Raw genomic sequence first — 22,836 nt, forward strand, 5'->3', positions numbered from 1 at the left:
TCCATCTCTTTTTGACATCCTTTTCGTGAGTTAGTATTTTGTTATTTTCATCTCGGATACATCTAATCTGATTAAAACCTTTTGCTTTCTTTGCTCTCTGTTTGGCTATTTTATATCTCTTTGTTTCGTCTTCCCTGGTATCAAGTTTTTCGTATAGGTTTGAATACACTTCTGCTTTAGCTTTTGCTACTGCTACTGTCGCTTCCTTTTTTGCGACCATATAGTTTTGAAGATCTGTGTCCGATCTGGTTTCTTGACACTTTTTATATTATAATTTTCCTTTCTCTTTTATTTTTCCTTGTACTTCGTTTGACCACCACCAAGTCTCTTTATCCTCAAACTTCTGTGTTCGATCTGGTTTCTTGCCACTTTTTATATAATTTTCCTTTCTCTTTTCTTTTTCCTTGTACTTCGTTTGACCACCACCAAGTCTCTTTATCCTCAAACTTCTTTCCGACGTTGAAATAAACGTTTCTGGCTACTACGAGAAGCATACGATAGGGGACAGTGAAGGGATGACCCTTCCCAAATTCTACGCCACTGGCGGAATTGCCATTTTAGCGCAATTTTTCGATTCTCCAATACTCTCTATCTAAATAACATACTCTTCACTCGTAACGAGAAAATCATTAGTTTTCGAGATATTTGAAGTTTAAAATTAAGCGGCACAATACATTAATTAAATAGCTGTGCCGTTACATGTTAAACTTCAATTATCTCGAAAACTGCGCTAAAATGGCAATTCTGCCAGTGACGTAGAACTTGGGAGGGGTCAACCATTCACTATCCCCTGTCGTGCGCCTCTGGTAATAGCCAGAAACATTTATTTAACACAATTTCATAGGGTGTATAGTACCTACAGTGACCTACACTTTCTGCCAAGTATAAAAAGGATCCGTCGAACAGTATTAAAATATTGACCAAAAATAATTTTTAAATAACACACCCTGTAACTCAGCAAGGAGCCACATTTTATTTAAGTGATTTAGGTTAAATGATAATATTTTGAGGTCCAGATTCTACAACTCAGAGATTGGACATTCTTCATGAAAAACCCTGTATTATTCGACGCTCCTCGGAAGGTGGGAATAAAAATGTACACTTTTAAAAAGTTAAGCTTAAACCTTCAGTTCCGGTTTTGACGTCATTTTCGGTTAAAAAGCTATGACCGAAAGTTTGGCAAACATGGCTCGGAATTAGTGAAATCGTATATCAATCGACGAATATAGACAAGGCGAAAACGGCGGGTTCGAAGGGAAAAATATTCCCATGAGATTTTTTTGCATAATCACATTCGTGAGACATCCCAGAATAAGGTTCAAGAAGTCGCCTACGTGAAAAGTGGGCCAATTTTTTTTAACAATTTTTTTTTAATCAAATTGCAAGAATCAATATTTTTGGCCCGAACAATTTTTTCTTTAATTTTTTGGACCATTCTGGATAAGAAAGGTCTGTTATAATTTTTCTCTAAAGTTGATCGTTTTCGACTTATAAGCAATTTAAAATTGAAAAAAATGGAAAATGGCGATTTTCAAGGCTTAATAACTCGGTTAAAAGTTATTATTATGAAAGTCAATATATGACTAAATCAAAGTTTAAAGCCCCCCTACAAGATCCTGAAGAAAATTTTGTCATTATTTTATTACTAAGCTGTTATTTTTAAGAAATAATAATAAGCGCCATGCACGTGTGCGGCGGCTGTAAAAGCTGAGTGCGAGAGAGAAGCCATTCCAGCAGTCCAATTGTGCATCTTACTCGCACTCACATTTACAGCCGAGTCAATATGATCTAACCGCTCATTGTTATTAATTAAAAATAACGCTTAGTAGTAAATTAATGACACAGATTTCTTCAGGATCATGTAGCGGCGACTTTAAACTTTGATTTAGTCACTTTCTGACTTTCATAATAATAATTTTTGGACATCTTGGATTTTAAAGCACCTTATGTAACGCACAGCTGGCACAGCTGAATGTGGCTGCATTTTTATGTTTGTGCATCACAGTGTTGCCATGCTGTTTTCTATACATTTCTTTCATAATTTTAATCAATGTTAAATATACCTACAAGAATAATAGAATAATAACATTTACTTCTCCGTCATTATACTAGGTATAATGATAAATGAGGTGTCAAATTAAAGCTTATAATCCAAGGATAGTACTAAAGGTAAGAAATTAGACCTAGATTGTCTGTCTGCCTGTCCGTCCGACCGCGAATATAACTCCTCCGTTACTATACCAGGTAGAATGACAAATGAGGTATCAAATGAAAGCTTATAATGCAAGGATGGTACTAAAGGTGAGAAATTTGACATAGGCTGTCTGTCCGCCTGTCCTTCCAACCACGAATATAACTCATCCGTCACTATAGCAGGTAGAATGACAAATGAGGTGTCAAATGAAAGCTTATAATACAAGGATGGTACTAAAGATGAGAAGTTTGACATAGGCTGTCTGTCCGTCTGTCCGTTCGACCGCGAGTATAACTCATCCGTCACTATACCAGGTAGAATGACAAATGAGGTGTCAACTGAAAGTTTATAATCCAAGGATATTAGTAAAGGTGAGAAATTAGACCTAGGTTGTCTGTCCGTCTGTCTGTCTGTCCGCGAATATAACTCCTCCGTCACTATACCAGGTCGCACGGACAGGCGGACAGACAGCCTATGTCAAACTTCTCATCTTTAGTACCATCCTTGGATTATAAGCTTTCATTTGACACCTCATTTGTCATTCTACCTGGTACAGTGACGAAGGAATCATATACGCGGTCGGACAGACAGACGGACAGACAGCCTAGGTTAAATTTCTCACCTTTAGTACCATCCTTGGATAAGCTTTCATTTGACACCTCATTTGTCATTCTACCTGGTATAATGACGAAGGAGTTGAGTTTGCAAACAGACAGACAAGACGGACGGACGGACAGACGGACGTGGACAATTCAATGTTTTCACATTTTTTCAAAATTGGTGAAAACAACAACATAATAAACTTTACTTAATTGGTGTTTCAAAACTACTTACATTTAACACATTAGGTACACAATATTACAAGGTTTCTAGCAAGTTAAACGTCACAATGATTTAAAATAATCAAGTAAAAACCTATATATACATAACATATTAGAACATACCTAAAATACACAAAAATGATACATTTCACACACAAATAAATATCACAAAAAATTGTAAAGTGATAGTATGAAAAAACAGAGGATACGGCAACGGTGTTATATGTGACGGTCGGCCCGGGTCGGATTCAATGCCAATATCTACACAGACATATATTAGGGTGCTTTAAAATCCAAGATGTTCTAATTTTTAACTGAGTTATTAAGTCTTAAAAATGGCGATTTGCGCGTTTTTCAAATTTTAAATTGCTTATAACTCGAAAAAAATCAACTTTAGAGAAAAATTATAAGAGACCTTTTTTGTCCAGAATGGTCATAACAATCTAAAAAAAATTAGTCCGGGCCAAAAATATTGATTTTTTCAATTTGATTAAAAAAAAATTGTTAAACACCTCTACTATCCTTAAACAAAAGCTCGTCCTAAGAAAGGAAATTCATATGCGAGACGTGAGATTAAAAGACACTTTCACAATGCCACAGCATAGATCAGCTTGGTTCCAAAGGAGTTTTACCTACAACGCAGTAAAGCTGTATAATTCAATTCCTCATAATATTAAACTATATTCAATTAATCAATTCAAGTATAAATTTCGTTTATATCTTTTTGATAAGCAATAACTTGCTTAACAATAATTATGTTGTGCATTGAGCTGCATGGACATATTTTTGGTTGGGCTGTTTTGAAAGAATTTTTTTTCTTAATGATGAGTTTGAAAAAAATATTTTTTTTGAGTACTTGGTTAATATTTAGTTTTTCCCCTTTTTTTTGAAGTTACGTTTCTTTTTAATTAGTTAGTTTGGGCTTATTTTTAGATTAATTAGAAGCGTCGGGGATTAACATTTGGTTAAGTAAGAATAGCTTCAGCTAGACTTCGCCAGATGTTATCCCAATAGGGTTTAACTTTTTTGCTTTTGTTCTATATTCTTCAATGTGCTGTAACTATATGCTTATTTGTTTTACATACCAAATGAATAAAAAGTCTTTATTAAAAAAAATTGGCCCACTTTTCACGTGGGCGACTTCTTGAACCTTATTCTGGGATGTCTCACGAATGTGATTATGCAAAAATATCTCATGGGAATATTTTTCCCAACGAACCCGCCGTTTCCGCCTTGTCTAATAGTTCAAATATCGATTTCCGATTTTACTTCCGATCACTTGGGTGAAAATCTAGGACTTACGAAGTCCAATTACTTGTTTATGTATTATATCAAAACATTTTCTACCATATAGATTATTTATAGCAAATTTCTTATAATGTATTGATATATTAGCAGAAAATTAATAGCAAAACTTTAAATAACCTCTAGTTTTTGTAAATGACACATAAATCATAATATATACACACTAACTAGCGAAAGAGCACCAAGTGACATATTAAAATATAATAATCATACCTAACGCTCTCAGCGGATTAATACTTACAGATATAGTAGAGGATTCGATATAAGGTCGATATGCGCCAATCTGCTTAATGGATAAAATTTATTGGATATGTAATTTAGTATGTTAACAATTATAAAAAAAAACAAGGGATGCTACTAATTTTGTTCTGACTATTATTAATTAATAAATAAATAATGACTTTTTTTATAAATTAAAAAAAATTTCGACCCGGGCAGATATTATTTCAGATTTTTTGGATCATCCTAAACAAAAAAGGGCTTTTGTAATTTTTCTCTTAAATTGATCGTTTGCGAGTTATAAACAATTTAAAACTGAGAAAAGAACGAAAGATGACGTTTTCAAGGCTAAAAGAACACAAGTAAAAAGTATTATTTTTGTAACCATCAAGTATCTAAATTCAAAAATGAATAACCATTTTCAATGTCGTTGCAACACGAAACTACAGCCGCGCGATATTCTAGTCCAATCAGAGAGTGCCGCAAGCACCTCTACCGGTTTCGAAACTTACTAGTCTCTCATCAGGAGGCACATATGCTGCTCTCCCCGATCCAACCAAAACAAACCCCGGCGTGCAGTCACGGATCGCAACGATCGAAATGGCATAGATGCCCTAGCGGCAACTGCTATCAAAAGTCTAAGTTTTCACTCTAGTGGCATATAAAGCAACATAATGCTACTCTACATCCCACCAGAATGAAAACAATGGGAACCTTCTCTGGTTGCACCTCCGAGGCTTCTACAATTTGCAAGCCATACGGATGCCGAGACTAAGGAAGATGAATTTTACAATATATAATTCACGTCCCATCTGCTCAGCGCGGTAAAGTTCCAACGAGAGTAGTACGCTTTGTACTCCAATCAGAGTAAAGTAAATCAAAAATGAATAACCATTTTCAATGTCGTTGCAACACGAAACTACAGCCGCGCTATATTCTAGTACAATCAGAGAGTGCCGCAAGCACCTCTACCGGTTTCGAAACTTATTAATCTCTCATCAGGAGGCACATATACTGCTCTCCCCGATCCAACCAAAACAAACCCCGGCGTGCAGTCACGGATCGCAACGAACGAAATGGCATAGATGCCCTAGCGGCAACTGCTATCAGACTTAGACTTTTGATAGCAGTTGCCGCTAGGGCATCTATGCCATTTCGTTGTTGCGATCCGTGACTGCACGCCGGGGTTTGTTTTGGTTGGATCGGGGAGAGCAGCATATGTACCTCCTGATGAGAGACTAATAAGTTTCGAAACCGGTAGAGGTGCTTGCGGCACTCTCTGATTGGACTAGAATATCGCGCGGCTGTAGTTTCGTGTTGCAGCGACATTGAAAATGGTTATTCATTTTTGATTTACTTTACTCTGTTTGGAGTACAAAGGAAACTAGTCTCGTTGGAACTTTACCGCGCTGAGCAGATGGAACGTGAATTATATATTGTAAAATTCCCTTGTCTTCCTTAGTCTCGGCATCCGTATGGCTTGCAAATTGTAGAAGCCTCGGAGGTGTAACCAGAGAAGGTTCCCATTGTTTTCATTCTGGTGGGATGTAGAGTAGCATTATGTTGCTTTATATGCCATTAGAGTGAAAACTTAGACTCTAGACATCTAAATTTAAGTTCAAACCTTCTTGTATCAGGCCCCTATACGAATTTTTGTCCTGTTTTATTCTAAAATGGGTATATTTTTTAAGTGTTATTAAGCAAGTTTCCTTATGGGAAGACGGGCGATCGGGCTGCTTTAACAAATAAAAAAATGTTTTAAAATTAAATGAGTCCAAAATACTTATCACGAACTGATATAATAAGGTTTTAACTTGAATTTATTTACTTCGTAATTTCAAAAATTTTATTTTTCACTTATGTTTTTGAGCCTTGAAAATAGCCATATTTTGTTATTTTTTTCAGTTATAAAATGTTTAAACTCGAAAACTATCAACTTAAGAGCCAGTAGTAGCGCGTCATCAATATTACTTCGGAGATAGTAGCACACCTTTTTTCGAAAGTTCTGCGAAACAGTGCGTCGGGATTATTTGACATAACTAACATCATCATTTTCTTTGCCTTATCCCTATGCGGGGTCGGCTTCCCTAATTGCATTTCTCCACACAATTCTATCTTGGGTCATATCAATGTTAATCCCCTTTACCAACATGTCCTGCCTTATCGTCTCCCCCCAGGTCTTCTTTGGTCTTCCTCTCCTACTCCTTCCAGGAATCTGAACTTCAGCTATTCTTCGTATTGGGTGATTAACGTCTCGACGTTGAACATGACCAAACCATCTTAACCTACGCTCTCTCATTTTGGCATCAATTGGTGCCACACATAGACTTCCCCTAATATGCTCATTTCTAATTTTATCCTTCTTTGTCACTCCACTCATCCATCTAAGCATTCTCATTTCCGCCACATGCATTCGTTGTTCCTCTTTCTTTTTCACTGCCCAACATTCAGTATTGTTTATCCTAGTTTAACACGTTGACGGACAGAAGGTCTATAGAAGTCTAATTTCGATAGATGTAATGTGACACAACGTCTATAGACGTTGCATTTTCCCTATTCTACTTTGCAAAATACATATAGTGTCACAAAACTTGCTTATACATTTGACGCACTGTCTGTCAACGTGTTATGTCATTTTGATTCTTATGAAAAAGCGGCTTAATTTTGCGATACTAGTTTCTGTGAGTTAAAAGGGACCTAGTATAAAAAGTAATTCGTGAATAATTTCATGCATGGGAAAGATAGCGTCGTAGAACTATGTATATATGACTTTCCCACACTGGCGAATAGCTGAGCAGGGGACGAGGGTAGTTATAAGGGGTAAGAGTCGCGGTTTTTATTGTTTTTGTGACGCTCGTGATCCAGATAGTGCACCAAAATTTGGGAATAAGTAGGTCATGACGTAACTAACCAAAATCTCCAGGGGAGGGCTGCTCCATAGGAGACAGGGGTGAAGATGAAACGCTCATGACCGATATAGTGCACCAAAATTTAGGAATAAGTAAGTCATGACGTAACTAAACCTCCTCATGGCCTCCAAGGGCGGACAGCTACGTGGGGGACAAAGGGGTGGCGGACAGGGGTGAATACTCAAATTATAAGGGGTTTTTTGTGACGCTCGTAATCGAGATGGCATACGGGAATATGTTGGATTAGTCGTATACATGACTTACCCAGAAGACCGGACAGCTGAGCTGGGGGCGAGGGTAGTTATAAGGGGTAAAAGTCGCGGCTTTTATTGTTTTTTTGTGACGCTCGTGATCTTGATCGAGTGCACCAAAATTAGGAATAAGTATTTCATGACGTAATTAAACAAAATCTCCAGGAGCGGACAGCTCAGTGTTATAATAATTTGTTAAAATTAATTATTTGCATAAATTAATATTATAAAAAAATATTTGAAAACTATAAGAAAATTTCATTTTTGCTCTACATTTTTTACAAAAATATTGTGACCCCATTTTTAAGAAAAATAACTCCACCTAGCTCTCCGACCTGTTGTCCACATCTAAATGAATCAATTGTGCAAGTTGCGAAAATATTCTCGATGACGAGCATTATCCAAAAATTTCGCTTATTCACCCTTGTCCGTCACCCCTTTGTCCCCCACGGAGCTCTCCGCCTCTGGAGATTTGGCTTAGTTACGTCATGACCTATTTATTCTTTGGTGCACTTTCTCGATCACGAGCGTCACAAAAAAAACCCGTTATATATCTTATATTCGCCCCTGTCCGCCACCCCTTTGTCCCCCAGGGAACTGTCCGCCCCTGGAGATTTTGCTTAGTTGCGTCATGACTTCATTATTTCCAAAGATTGATGCACTATCTCAATCACGAGCGCCATAAAAAAAATCAATAAAAACCGCGAATTTTACCCCTTATAACTACCCTCGTCCCCTGCTCAGTGGTTCGCCCATGTGGGAAAGTCATATACACGACTAATCCAACATATCCCCGTACAGTTTGACCATATTACTGATCACGAGCAAAATCCGCTTCCAGATCTTGTACTATTATATCCTATTTTAGATAACAGCCCGTTCACACTTGTCCTGTGTCGGATTCGTATACTAAATCGGATGTCGGCATTTCTGTTCACACTTCGAATAATCGGTTGTCGCTTGTCGTCAAGGTCGAAGCTGGTGCCACTCTACGCGAAGAAACCGTGAGAATGTATAATAAAATGTATGTATAAGAATATCGGCATTTTTAAAAGTGCCGATAGGATCATGAATCCTCACAAATCAAAACTAGGTACTAGGTACTTCATACCATATTATGTCTTCGGACGGATGTTGACAACTTTAGGTACATTCATTGACATTTATACTATAAACGATATTTAAAAACTAGACTAAACATACATAATAGCAGCATGCATATAAAAGTGTGTAGCAAATAAGTAATTTCCTAAAATTGTATATCTGTTGCTGGTGCTGACACTAAAATAATTATCTTCTCTAGTAAAAATCTGACAATCTGATTTATGGGAACAAATTAGGTGAATAGCCATTTATCAAGTTTTAGTTCAATAACATCTTTCCTCTTTTTACATAGGCAGTTCTTCAGTAATTTTTGATACGTGTTCTAATTCAATTTAAATATAATAACAAATTTAAACAAAACGTCGACTATGATATCTTCCACATCAGAAAACAGAAGGCAATAATATCTGACAATATGACGTATTTAAAATTATATATTATTGTAATTATAGATATTGTGTATTGTATAATAATTATTTATCATTTAAAAATTCCCATTCCCTTCAGAATTAACTCGCGAAATCTTATCATTTATTTTTCCCAATCTCACGAATTCTCTGTTGACTTTTTGTGACATCACTAGCCCCGACCCCCCGAGTTATGTGAACAGCGCTATTCTTATTCATAGGCGAGAGAGATCTGACATAATTTTTTTTCCGCGCGACGAGGGCTCGCTAAACAGCCGATATTTATTGTCGTCGCCAACAAAAAATCGGTGTCCGATAAATGTTAATATCTCCATATAAAATGCTCTGGAAAAACTGGAACCTCCGATTAAAATACGGATCCGACACACGACAAGTGTTAACGGGCTTTAATAGTAATAATTAAAATATGAATTTAATGTTTGCCATTTCGACCACATGTTCAAAGATGCCACCTTACAGTATTATTACTGAAGAGCTAGTGGATATCTAACGTTTTAAAAAATATATTTACCTAAGTCTCCTCCTTCAAAATCTTTTGCATCAACGAAATATGAAGCTATTGTTACTTGTGATTCGCAGTCTAAAACCAAATAATAAATAAACCAATAGTTATTATTTTACACTCATAAAATTTTTACTTCATTTTAAGACATGTACAGTAGAAAAAATGAAAGAATACCCATGAACGAACATATAAAACACGCTGTATTTTCCTGTCAACATGTCGCAAAGAAAATTGCCCAGCGCAAGTACATGTAATAATAATTATTACATGTACCTGTGCTGGCCAATTTTTTGTGTGACACGGTGACAGGAAAATACAGCGTGTTTTATATGTTCGTTCATGGGTATTCTTTCATTTTTTCTACTGTATGTACAATGTACAAATATGTATACAAGGTAAGGTGTTAGCAAATAAGTGCGACAATCTTTAAGGGATAATTTAAACTTCAAACTGTAAGCCTGAAAAAATTATAGCAGTTATTAATACAGTGTGTCCACGGATGGGGTGCCCAAGAACAAATTTTTTTTTCAATTTTAGCGAAAAATGTCATTCTTGATAAAAAGTTTTGCTTGTTCTAAAACCCCATAAAACGGAATAAAATTCAAGTTTTTCAAAACCTGCTTAATTTTGTAGCCAATTTTATGTAAATTCCTATAAATTTTGCACTAAGTTCGAAATCGTAACAACGTAACAATCTAGCGTTACTCTGTCAACTCTCAACTCCGATAAATAATTTGAGAATTGTCATTCTTTTCGAAAAGACAATGTTAAGCATCCAACAAAAATTTATCTTGTAAAGTAGTGTTGTGGAATTGGAGCTGTATCGTACCGACATGCGATTGAAATGTTTAATGAAAAATATCCAGATGTACTCGTTTCGCGAAATTTATTGAAGAAACTGATAAAGAAATTCAATGAGACAAGATCTATTGAAAACAGAAAAAGATCGAAAACCACGTACCTATGGGGTTTAGAAAAAGCAAAATATTAATTGATCAAGAATGACAGTTCACAAAATTGTTTGTTAAGAGCAAACAGTAGCGATCAACAGTTAGCAGTAAACGCGTTCCAAGATTGCGGCTCTAATTTTGAATATTTTGTCCAGATATTTGGCACACATATTCGTAATATAATAAAGAATGGCGGTACAGAGCCCAATTTCAGAAATATGTTAGTATGTATGTGGAAATTACTCTATAACTAAATAAAATATTGAAAAAAGGAGCCTGTACCGCCATTAAGAAAGACAAAAAAATACACTTTCTTCAAACAAACTTTTTTATCCCGTGTCTAGATTTTGTGTCACATTGGAACTACTAAAAATCGATTTTTTTATAACAAGAAATCGAACGTCACTGACTTGGCAACATTTCGCGCCTATGTGTATAAAAATTATTGTTTTTGATAGTATAAACGCCACTGTCAGTGTCGAATTACCCACGCACTGTTGCCTCACTTTTGAAAGTTCCCAGAACTTTCGCAATCTTGGACCGCGTTTGTTGCTACCTGTTGATCGCTAGTGTGTGCTCTTAAACGTTTAACATCGAAAAAAATGGCAATCCGTAAATTACTTATCGGAGTTAACAGTTACTAAGTTACATTGTAGCTTAGCAACACTAGATTATATTTTTACGATTTCGAACTTATTGCAATAATTTATAGGGATTTACATAAAATTGGCTACAAAATTAAGCAGGTTTTGAACAACTTGAATTTTATTGCGTTTTATGGGGTTTAAGAACAAGCAAAATTTTTTATCAAGAATGATATTTTTCGCTAAAATTGAAAATAAAAAAGTTTTTCCTCTTGGGCACCCCATCCGTGGACACACTAAATATAAAGTCCTTTTTATGAGCATTTTTCAGTGCGTCACAAATGATAGAAAAAAAGGTAAGTCCGTGATAATACACATTTATAACATTTATTCTAACATGACATTTTAGTTAAATCTGACAGTTTCCACATTTTATTTGCAATTTGGCATAAAAACAAATCAATTGTGTTTATTGCATTTATAAAATGGTATTTTCTTTGATTTGTATACTTTTATAAATCGTACAGACTATATTCGTCGATATACAGGGTGTCCCAAAAGTAGTGGAACGGTCGAATATTTCGCGAACTAAACATCGGATCGAAAAACTGAAAAATACGTGTTCAACCATTTTTAAAAATCTATCCAATGACACCAAACACCAACCCCCACTACACCCCCTGGAGGTGGGGTGGGGGGTAACTTTAAAATATCAAATGGAAACCCCCCAGTTTTTCTTGCAGATTTTGATTTGTTACATAAAAGTAAGCAACTTTTATTCAAGACATTTTTGAACTGTTGATAGAGGGCGCTATAATTGGGAAACACGATTTATCCTGATACCATAGGTAAATTATAGAAACGGTCTAATATCTCACGAAATACACTTCCCAATGAGAAACTAAAAAACAGATTTTTAATCTTTTTCAAAAACCTATCGAATAACACCAAACATGACCCTCCAACCCACCCCCTGAATGTGGGGCGGGGGGTAACTTTAAAATCTTAAATAGCAACCCCCACTTTTTATTACAGATTCGGATCCGTCATGAAAAATTAAGTAACATTTATTCGAAACATTTTTTACAATTGTTAATAGATGGCGCCTTAATTGGAAAAATTCGATTTATTAGCGCCATCTATCAGAAATTTTAAAAAATGTTTCGAATAAATGTTGCTTAATTTTTTATGACGAATCCGAATCTGCAATAAAAAGTGGGGGTTGCTATTTAGGATTTTAAAATTACCCCCACCCCACATCCAGGGGGTGGGTTGGAGGGTCATGTTTGGTGTTATTCGATAGGTTTTCAAAAAAGATTAAAAATCTGTTTTTTGGTTTCTCATTTGGAAGTGTATTTCGTGAGATATTAGACCGTTTCTATAATTTACCTGTGGTATCAGGATAAATCGTTTTTCCCAATTATAGCGCCATCTATCCACAGTTCGACAAAACGTCTTGAATAAAAGTTGCCTGCTTTTACGTAACGAATCCAAATTTACAAGAAAAACTGGGGATTTCCATTTAAGATTTTAAAGTTACCCCCCACCCCACCTCCAGGGGGTGTAGTGGGGATTGGTGTTTGGTGTCATTGGATAGATTTTTGAAAATGATTGAACACGTATTTTTCAGTTTTTCGATCCGATGTTTAGTTCGCGAAATATTCGACCGTTCCACTACTTTTGGGACACTCTATATTATATAACTCGTAAATAATTTTTTTTCGATTATAGCGCCATCTATCCACAACTAGAATAAATTATATAAATGTCTCTAATTACAGACGTGCCTTTTTTCTGTCACATACAATTTAATGCGTTAGAAAGAAATCGAAAAACTGTGACGCACTGAAAGATGATCATGAGAAAAAGAATACATACTCCATAAATATATTTTTACGACAGTTTCGTAGATTGATACTACATAGAGAAAATCCCTTGACGTGAAAGAAGAAGTAGCCACGTACGAGAATGTTATAGATGTAATAGAATAACCCAGAAATATCTGGTGACGTCTATTACGCCAGAAAACCTATACCTATAATTTGTTTGACATTTTTGAACAGCTGTAATTCAGGTTTTGAAGTTTAAGGTTGTCATTGAGTTAACAAGTATTGTAACGACTTCCTGTTAAATAAATTGATTTTAAACCTTCTTCTTCTTCTTCTTTTTGTGTAGACATGACTCTGTCTGTTTTTTCAATGTGCCTCTAGTAAGTTGTCGTTCCATCGTTTTCGTGGTCTTCCCACTGATCGTCTTCTTATTGGGGAACCGTCTCTCGCTGTCCTGACTACCCTATTTGTTGTCGTTCGGCTTATGTGGTCATTCCATCCTATTCTTCTGTTTCTTACCCAGTTGTTAATGTTATCCACTTTGCATCTCCGTCGTATATCTGTACTTCTATCTAGCTCTGTCCCATAGAGTCTTACCATCGATTTTTCGAAGGGTTTTCATCTCCGCTGTTTCGATATTCGAGCAATCTTTTTGTCCTCTCTGTGTCGGTCGTGTTTCTGCCGCGTATGTCATTATTGGTCTGATGACTGTTTTGTAAATTCTGCCTTTCATTTCTTTTCCGATATTTTTATTTCTCCATATTGTGTTATTCAGGCAACCTGCGGCTCTGTTTGCTCTATTCCCTTGATCTTCCACTTCTGTTTCGAGTCTTCCGTAGCTAGATAGTGTGATGCCTAGGTATTTAAACTCCATCACTTGTTCTATTATCTGACCTTCCAGCTCCAATTTACATCTTATTGGATCTGCTGTTATAACCATGCATTTTGTCTTTTTTGAGGAAATTAACATGTTAAATTTTCTGGCGATTATGTTGAATTGGTGCAGCATACGTTGTAAATCATCTTCACTTTGGGAAATTAGTATTGTATCGTCCGCATAGCAGATTATTTTAAGTTGTTTTCTCCCATTTGGTATCCTTTTTTAGTTTTATTTTTTTATTATTTCGTCCATGATCAGGTTGAACAATAAAGGACTCAAGTAATCCCCCTGTCTTATCCCATTGCCGGCTTCAATTGGGTCAGTTAGTTCATCTTCCACTTTTACTTTTATTGTGTTGTTCTGGTAGATATTTTCTATCATCTTAATTATTCCCAGAGGTACCTCTCTCGAGTGGGGGATAAAGGGGTAGAATGCGAAAACATGGAGTTGATTCCAGTTTACTCCACTTAGCCTCTTCTACTCAAATCCGACTCTCACCTTCACGTTGGTGTCCCCTGTTAACCGAGCAACCCAATCTGGAGATCCGGTATCCAACCCGGGTGGAAAGTTGGGTCGGGAACTGACGATAGCGGGTGAAATGGCCCTCCGAAAAGGGGGTTTGGCGTTGGGTTAACTACCCAACCCAGGAAAAATCCATGGTTACGAAATCGAAAGTTAAAGATGCCGGACGAAAATCTCAACGACGACCAATGCAACGAAATAAGGAAAATGATCTTAAAATATTTACCTGGAACGTTCGCACACTCAACGAACCTGGAAATATCCGCAAACTATGCGACATATTAGCACAATATAACGCCGATATTACTGCAATACAAGAAGTACGATGGACAGGTCATGGCATAATCCAAAAAACAAACTACAACATGTACTATAGCTGCCATAGAACTAGACATGAATTTGGGACAGCCTTTATAGTCAATAATAAAGTCAAGCATTTGGTTATAGATTTTAAGCCGATTAATCCACGAATGAGCTGCTTAAGGATCAGGGGCAAGTTCTTTAATATAAGTCTTATTAATGTACATGCCCCAACAGAGGACAAGGAAGACGAAGAAAAAGACGAATTTTATGATGAATTAGAAAGAGCATATGACAGTTGTCCCAGAAGTGACATTAAAATAGTAATCGGTGATCTGAATGCAAAAATCGGAAGGGAAGATATATATCTACCGCACATCGGTAAATATAGTCTCCATAATAATACCAATTCGAATGGACACCGAGCAGTCACCTTCGCAGCCGCAAAGAACATGATCGTAGGAAGCACATGTTTTCTACACAAAAAAATACATATGGGAACTTGGACCTCGCCCGATGGATTAACGAACAACCAAATTGATCATATGCTCATAGATGCTAGACATTTCTCAAACTTGATGGATGTCCGGACCTATCGAGGCGCCAATATTGATTCAGATCACTTTCTAGTTGGCACAAGAATTCGAGCTAGAATCTCAAACGCGAAGAAGGAGAGAAGTACCAAAACAACGCGCCTTAATATTGAACTCCTCAAAAATCCGCAAACGGTAGAAAGGTTTCAAAACTATATCGAAACTAACTGCATAATTAATGAGAATCTAACAATCAGCAAACAATGGGAAATGTGTAAAAATAATATTAAAGACGCAGCAAATAATATTCTAGGGCCAGAGAAACCACCATCACGCAATGACTGGTTCGATGCTGAGTGTGAGGACATTACAAGAAGAAAGAACGATGCATATAAACAGATGCAGCACAGGAAACCCGAGAAAAACAACAAAAATATAAAAACCTTAGAAGAGAAGAGAAGTGCATTCATAGAAGAAAAAAGAGAACTTATGAAAATAGAATACTAGAAGAACTTGAGGCATTAAAACAGGAAAATCAAACAAGAAAATTCTATAAAACTCTGAATAATGCAAGAAAGGAGTTCAAACCAAGGCTAAGACTATGTAAGGATAAGGAGGGGCACATACTCAATACAAAAGAAGAAATATTGAAAAGGTGGGTGGAACACTATAAAGAAGTACTTACCATCGAAGTAGAAGATCCAAATCAACCGAACCCAAGAGCAACCAACAATACACCATTAGAGCCTCCATCAATTCAAGAAGTACGGGATGTAATAAAACACCTAAGAAATAATAAATCTCCAGGAAGTGACGGTATGATAGGGTGCTACCCTGACTAATCAAATATATAAAATAATACTAAGAGCCTGGAATGAGAAACAAATCCCGGAAGAGTGGTGTCTTGGAATCGTTTGCCCGCTATACAAAAAGGGTGATCAATTGGAATGTAGAAACTATAGGGGAATAACCCTCCTTAATACAGCTTACAAAATATTTTCGAGCATCTTATATGGTCGCCTAAGTGCATATTTAGAGGAGCTTCTTGGAGAATATCAAAGTGGTTTTAGGTCTGGTCGATCAACAACAGACCAGATCTTTGTGCTAAGACAAATACTGGAAAAAACCAATGAATTTAATATCGACACATACCATCTTTTCGTAGATTTTAAATCGGCCTATGATAGTGTCCTAAGAAATAAATTGTATGAAGCCATGGATGAATTCCACATCCCTGACAAACCGATAAGATTGGTTAAGGCTACAATGCGTAAAGTCGTTTGCAAAGTCGAAATACAGGGCGAACAATCACAGGCGTTTGAAACGAATATTGGGCTGCGACAGGGAGATGCGCTGGCGTGTCTCCTCTTCAACATAGCTCTGGAAAAGGCGGTCAGAGATACCCGAATAGACAACAGAGGAAATATTTTTAATAAATCATCCCAAATTTTGGCATATGCCGATGACGTGGACCTAGTTGCCCACACAACACGCAAACTAGAAAAAATGTATACCACCTTCTCAAATGCCTCAAAAAATATGGGCCTGACAGTAAACGAGGAGAAAACTAAGATGGTGGCATCAACACCCAACAATAGAGCCATAAACATCGGTCACCAATTCTCTGTTGATAACTCTACCTTTGAAGTGGTGGACAAATTCACATACTTAGGCTCCCTGATCACCAAGGAAAACGTCATGACAGAAGAAATCAAGCGAAGGATAATCCTAGCGAACAAATGCTATTTTGGACTGAGTAGACATATGAGAAGCAGAAACTTAAGCCAAAAAACAAAAATAACCATATACAAAACCCTTATACAACCAGTGTTGACATATGGATCGGAGACATGAACCATCTCCAAGGCAGATGAAAACCTTCTGCTTATATTTGAACGAAGGATCCTGAGAGGCATATTCGGTGGCATCTGTGAAAATGGTATTTGGAGGAGGAGGTACAACTACGAGGTATACCACAGATATAAACATATATTTGGTGGAAAAGACGTAGTATCTCTTATAAGAATAGGACGACTAAGATATGCAGGACATCTAGCAAGATCACAGCATAACAACCCTCCTAGAAGAATCCTTATGTCACAACCTGTGGGAAGTAGAAATAGGGGTAGGCCAAAACTTAGATGGAAAGATGGTGTAGATGAGGATGGGAGAAAAATAGGCGCAGCAAACTGGCAACGGTTGGCAATGGATAGGACTGACTGGCGTAATAGACTTGGGAAGGTCGAGGCTCTTTCATAGGGCTGTAGCACCATTGATGATGATGACCTCTCTCGAGTATAACAAGTGGACGACGTCCTTTAATGTGATCCTGTCAAATGCTTTCTTAAGGTCCACGAAACATAAATAAGCAGGTTTGTTGTATTCCAACGATTTCTCTTGAACTTGCCTCATTATAAATACAGCGTCAGTGCATGACCTTCCCGACCTAAAACCTTGTTGTTCTTCTGCTAATGTTATAATTTCATTCAATTTGTTTGTTATCACTTTTGTTGTTAATTTTAATGTTGTGTTTAATAAGTTAATTCCTCTGTAATTCTCCGGGTCTGATTTGTCTCCTTTTTTGAAGAGAGGTATTAGGATGCTTGATCTCCATTCTTGTGGTATTCTGTTTTGTTCTATTATTTTTTGTATTAGTTTTAATAGTTGTTTAGTTAGATCTTGTCCTCCGTACTGTCCTGTCCTGGAGATTTTCTATTTTTTAATTTTCTTAATGCTTCCTTTGCCTCTCCCTCCTCGATGTTTGTTTCTTCGTTTGTCGTAACTTCAGGTGTTGGTGGTTCATTATCGTCGCCTTTAGCAAATAGAGATCGGAAGTAGTCTGCCCATATTTCCTTCTGAATGTGTTTCGCGTTTATTAATTCATTCATCTCCTTTCTTTGCCCTCTGATCATTCTCCATACTTCTTTTTGTGTTCCGTAGAAGTCGTGTTCCATCTGTTTTGAGAAACTCTGCTAGTGCTCCCTTTTTATTTGCCTCACTAAAGTATTCGTTTCGTTTCTGATTCGTTTGTAGTAGTTGTATGCCTGTTGTGTTTGTTTTGTCCTGTATTGTAAAAAGGCTTTCTTCTTTTCTTCACATTTTATCTTAACTTCCTCTCTAAACCACGGGGTTTTCTTCTTTTATATGTGAGTATTCGTTACTTTTCTCTCTCCAAGTGATTCTGTTGCAGCGTCGATTATGTTATCTTTGAGTTTTTGCCAGCTTTCATCGATGTTATTGTTTTCTAATATTCCATTCTCAGCAATATTCTCTATTCTTTTCCTTTATAAATATTCCGTGGATTCCGTATGTAGTCCTTCGACTTTGATTTTTGTTTGTGTTGGTGCTGCCCTCTTAGGTGTGAAATATTTCGTAGTGATTCCTATTTTACATAATACTAGGCTATGGTCGCTACCTACATCTGCTGAATTGAGGCATCTTACGTCGATTATTTTTGATGGATGTATATCTCTGTTGGTTACAACATAATCTATCATAGATGTTTGTCCACGGGTGTTATTGAATGTGTATTTGTGTTGGTCTTTGTGGTCAAAGAATGTGTTGTTTATTCTAAGTTCGTTATTTGTGCAGAAGTTTATCATCAGTTCTCCGTTTTCGTTTTTAACATTTTCATTGTGTTTTTGCTTAATTCCGGGTATTACTTGGTTACCTATTCGAGCGTTAAAATCCCCAAGTATTATCATCTTCCCTGTAACTTGATCTACTGCTTGTTGTAATTCGTCATAAAAGATTTCTCTTGTTTGAGGCTTGTTATTTTCTGGGCCGTATACTCCGATGATGTTCAGGTCTTCCTTTTCCATTCTAATTTTTGCTGTGACAATTCTTTCCGATATATATTGACACTCTTTGATGTGATTTTGGTATTTTTGATGTATTAGTAATGCTACACCTTCTTTGGCCCTGTTTTCTGATTTTAAACCTGAGTAACAATATATCCGCAAATGCTTCGGTTCGGAGATACGGGGCGTTAAAATTTTTCTTACAAACTGACAATTTATTTATTGCTCTTAATCCGGTTGAGACATGCAAATGAAATTTAGTAGATTTTAAGAGGTAGTCATTGCGCATTTTTATAAATATAAGTAAGAATTTTATATTCGTCATTGGCGCGCATATTTTTTGCCAGTGAATTCTTGATCAAATCGCTCAGGTTCCTAATTTTTTAAATGGCGTTAAGGTACTGAAGATGTTCAGACAATGTTGAACAGAATATCGGTCTATAGCCAAGAATACGGTCTACCAATGAACATCAAGAAGACAAAATATATCAGAATACCTAAAACCTAAAGAAATAACGAGAATCTCATCATAAACAGAACCAATGTCGAACGAGTAGACCAATATGCATATCTTGGAACATATTCCTTCCAGGAAATTAAAATTAGAATAGAGAAGGCTATAGCACATTTTAACAAAATATGAAGAGTGCTGCACAAGAGATTTGAAGTTAGAGCTAAGACTTAGGTTGGCTAGGTGCTCTGTTTTCTCGACTTTGTTTTATGGAATAAATGCTTGGATATTGAATGCGACATCAATGAAAAAACTGGAATTATTCGAGTTGAGGGTGTATATAAGAATTCTGAAAATCTCATAGACAAAACACGTCACAAACAAAGAGGTTCTGAGAAAGATGAATAAAAAAATTGAAGTTTTAAATACAATAAAAAGCAGAAACTTCGAATAACTTGGACATATTACAAGTAGAGACAAATAAAAATTGCCCCAACTCATTTTGCAGGGAAAGATCTAAGCAAAAAAAGCATAAGGAGACGCATAATATCGTGTCTGCGCATACTGCGCAACCTGAGAGAATGGTAAGGATGTACATCAAATAAACCTTTCCGAGAAGCCGTATGTGAAGTCGGAATAACTATGATGAACCTCCGTCGCGAGATAGCACTTAAAAAAGAAGATATCATATAAACGTAGAGATTATGGACTGGATCTCAATACGAAAATAAAACAAAATACAAGGCAGTCAGTAAGTACGAAAAATTAAATATGTACACGGTCTTTTATTGACCAATAACCAATTGGTAGGATGGACAACTACACATACCTCGGTACCAATATAAACAGCCAATGGGACCACTCTACTAAAATAAAAACGCATACAGACCAGGACTAATCTGTAAAAAACGTGTATTTTTGGATGTGAGAGGTGGCATTCGGATTTTTGCAGATAAAGTTAGGTGGCAATAATAATTGACTTATACTCCTTCTCAAATATGCCCGGAACATTAATAAAAAAAGTAAAATATTTAAAAATTTCGAAAAACATCGATTTTTTCTGCTTTCTTTGCTTATAACTTTAAAACGGTTCGTTTTGGAACAAAGTCGTAGACAAATAAAATAAAGATAATTGAATTTTGTTTGATGTACGACTGGTCAAAAATGTCTTAAGGTCTTAATGCCTTTTCTGCAATATAGCAATAAACACAAAATAAGGGGGCAAAATACGCCTGTTGTTATTCAATGTTTCTTAACCACTTTGGTGGCACTTAGAACCTTAGTAATTCGCTTAGAAAATTATTATGACTTACCTAAATGGTCTACCAAATTTTATTAAAATCGACGTAATAGATTTTGCATAATAAATTTGCAATATAAATGTTTTTAAAAAAGTTCAAATTTTTTAAAATCATTCTGAACAAAAAGTAGACCATTTAGAAGTTGGCTAATTTTTTTACATATAAAAAGGTGCTCTACCTATCTAATACACTTTACAGAATTAAAATATCGGATTATTTAAGGGGCCTCAGCAATGTTTTAAAATTATAAACAATTTTTTGGCTTATAAAAAAAATACCTTTGCTTAATAACGAAAAAATTAATTTTTAGCAATCCATATAATTAAAACCGGTATGATTTGACTTAAACTTTCAAATGCTGTCAGCAGAATTGCTATTTTATTTTTTAATCAAAAGTTATTCTCGTTCGAAAATTGCAATAATTTTTCGATTTTTGAATGTTCCACCGCGTTTATCTCGAAAACTATGCATCCTACGAAAAAACTTGTAAGAAAATTTTTTGCTTAGAATTACCCAAGAAATACAAAAATTGCGAATTTTATTTTACGAAAAATCGATGTTATGTAATTCCTCAAGTTCTTTGTTTATAACAATCTTATCGACATTCGGATCAACTGTTACCCAAAAAATTCGTGTTCTACAGGACAAAATACATAAAAAAACTTGGGTAAGTCCATCTAAATAAAGGAGCCCGTAGCACCGCCTCCTGGACACAGCACTAATTTGTTTATAAGCCAAAAAATTGTTTATAATTTAAAGCATTGCTGAGGCTGCTTAAATAATTTAATTTCAATTCTGTAAAGTGCATTAGATAGGTGGAGTGCTTCTTTATATGTAAAAAATTGACAAATTTTTGTATGTTCTAGTTTTTGTTGTGGAAGATTTTAAAAATTTTAATTTTATAAAAAAAAAGTTTAGATTGCAAAATTTTTATGCAAAATCTATTAAGTCAATTTTAATGAAATTTGGTGGACGGTTTTAACACATTACAAAAATTTTCTAAGCGAATTAGGAAGGTTCCAAGTGTAACATAAGTGATGGAAAACATGGAATAAGGACAGGCTTGTTTTGCCCCCTTATTTTATATTTATTGCTATTTTGCAGCAATGGTGTTAAATTAAGACATTTTTAACCAATCGTATAAGATAAAAAATTTAATTATCTTTGTTTTATTCCTATACGACTTTGCTCCAAAGTGAATCGTTTTAAAGTTATAAGTAAAGAAATTAGAAAAAAAAACAAATTTTTTGAAATTTTTAAATATTTTATTTTTTTTATTAATGTTCCGAGCATATTAAAGAAGGAGCATAAGTCAATTATTAAGTTTGTTGTAGCAAACAGTCAAACTAGTCAAAAACCGTCAGCAAACAGTTGGTCAGTGAGAAAACATAATACAGTCACCAGTGCTATTCCCTCTACTCGCGCTGGTCCACTATTCGCTGATGGTTTCAAACCGTTTGAAACTGATGCTAGAACAAACCTATTATTAACGAAGTTATCACCTAACTTTATCCGCAAAAATCCGAATGCCACCTCTCACATCCACCTAAAAACAGATCCTTCCTGGTCTAATAGGAAAAGCAAGATCATCGATCGTAACGATGATTCTCTTTTCAGAAGTCACGATTTACCACTAGACTTGGTACCACAATCTCAATCATTAGATGCTATGTATTTTCTACGTTATTACACGGAGTAGAGGCCTGGGCACTTCTTGATATTTCTTGACTAATGTTGAGGACCTACGTAAAATGGGCAAGGAATGCGAGATTATTAACACAACTAAAGAGCGTAATCTACAATATCTCGGCCATATTATGAGGAATTAATAGAGATATGGCTTCTTGCAACTCAGGACAAAGTATTTGGAAAGAGAGGACCAGAGAGACGAAGAATATCCTAACTTCAAAACCTGAGTAAGTGTTTCAATACATCTACAACCAGACTATT

The 22,836-nt window shown here is 35.8% G+C and overlaps 1 protein-coding gene across 2 annotated transcripts in view; it reads right to left on the reverse strand.

The window, feature by feature from the left end:
• The window catches only part of LOC114329264 (uncharacterized), a 138,876-nt gene that overhangs the window by 21,819 nt on the left and 94,221 nt on the right, over positions 1–22,836 (reverse strand). For both annotated transcript variants that reach the window (XM_028278302.2, XM_050659540.1), the window contains one exon: positions 9,743–9,811. In XM_028278302.2, coding sequence (XP_028134103.2) covers positions 9,743–9,811 — 69 coding nt within the window. The remainder of the gene's footprint in view (positions 1–9,742; positions 9,812–22,836) is intronic.

Source organism: Diabrotica virgifera, chromosome 1 (assembly GCF_917563875.1).
Source record: "Diabrotica virgifera virgifera chromosome 1, PGI_DIABVI_V3a".
In the NCBI taxonomy this organism is placed as follows: domain Eukaryota; kingdom Metazoa; phylum Arthropoda; class Insecta; order Coleoptera; family Chrysomelidae; genus Diabrotica; species Diabrotica virgifera.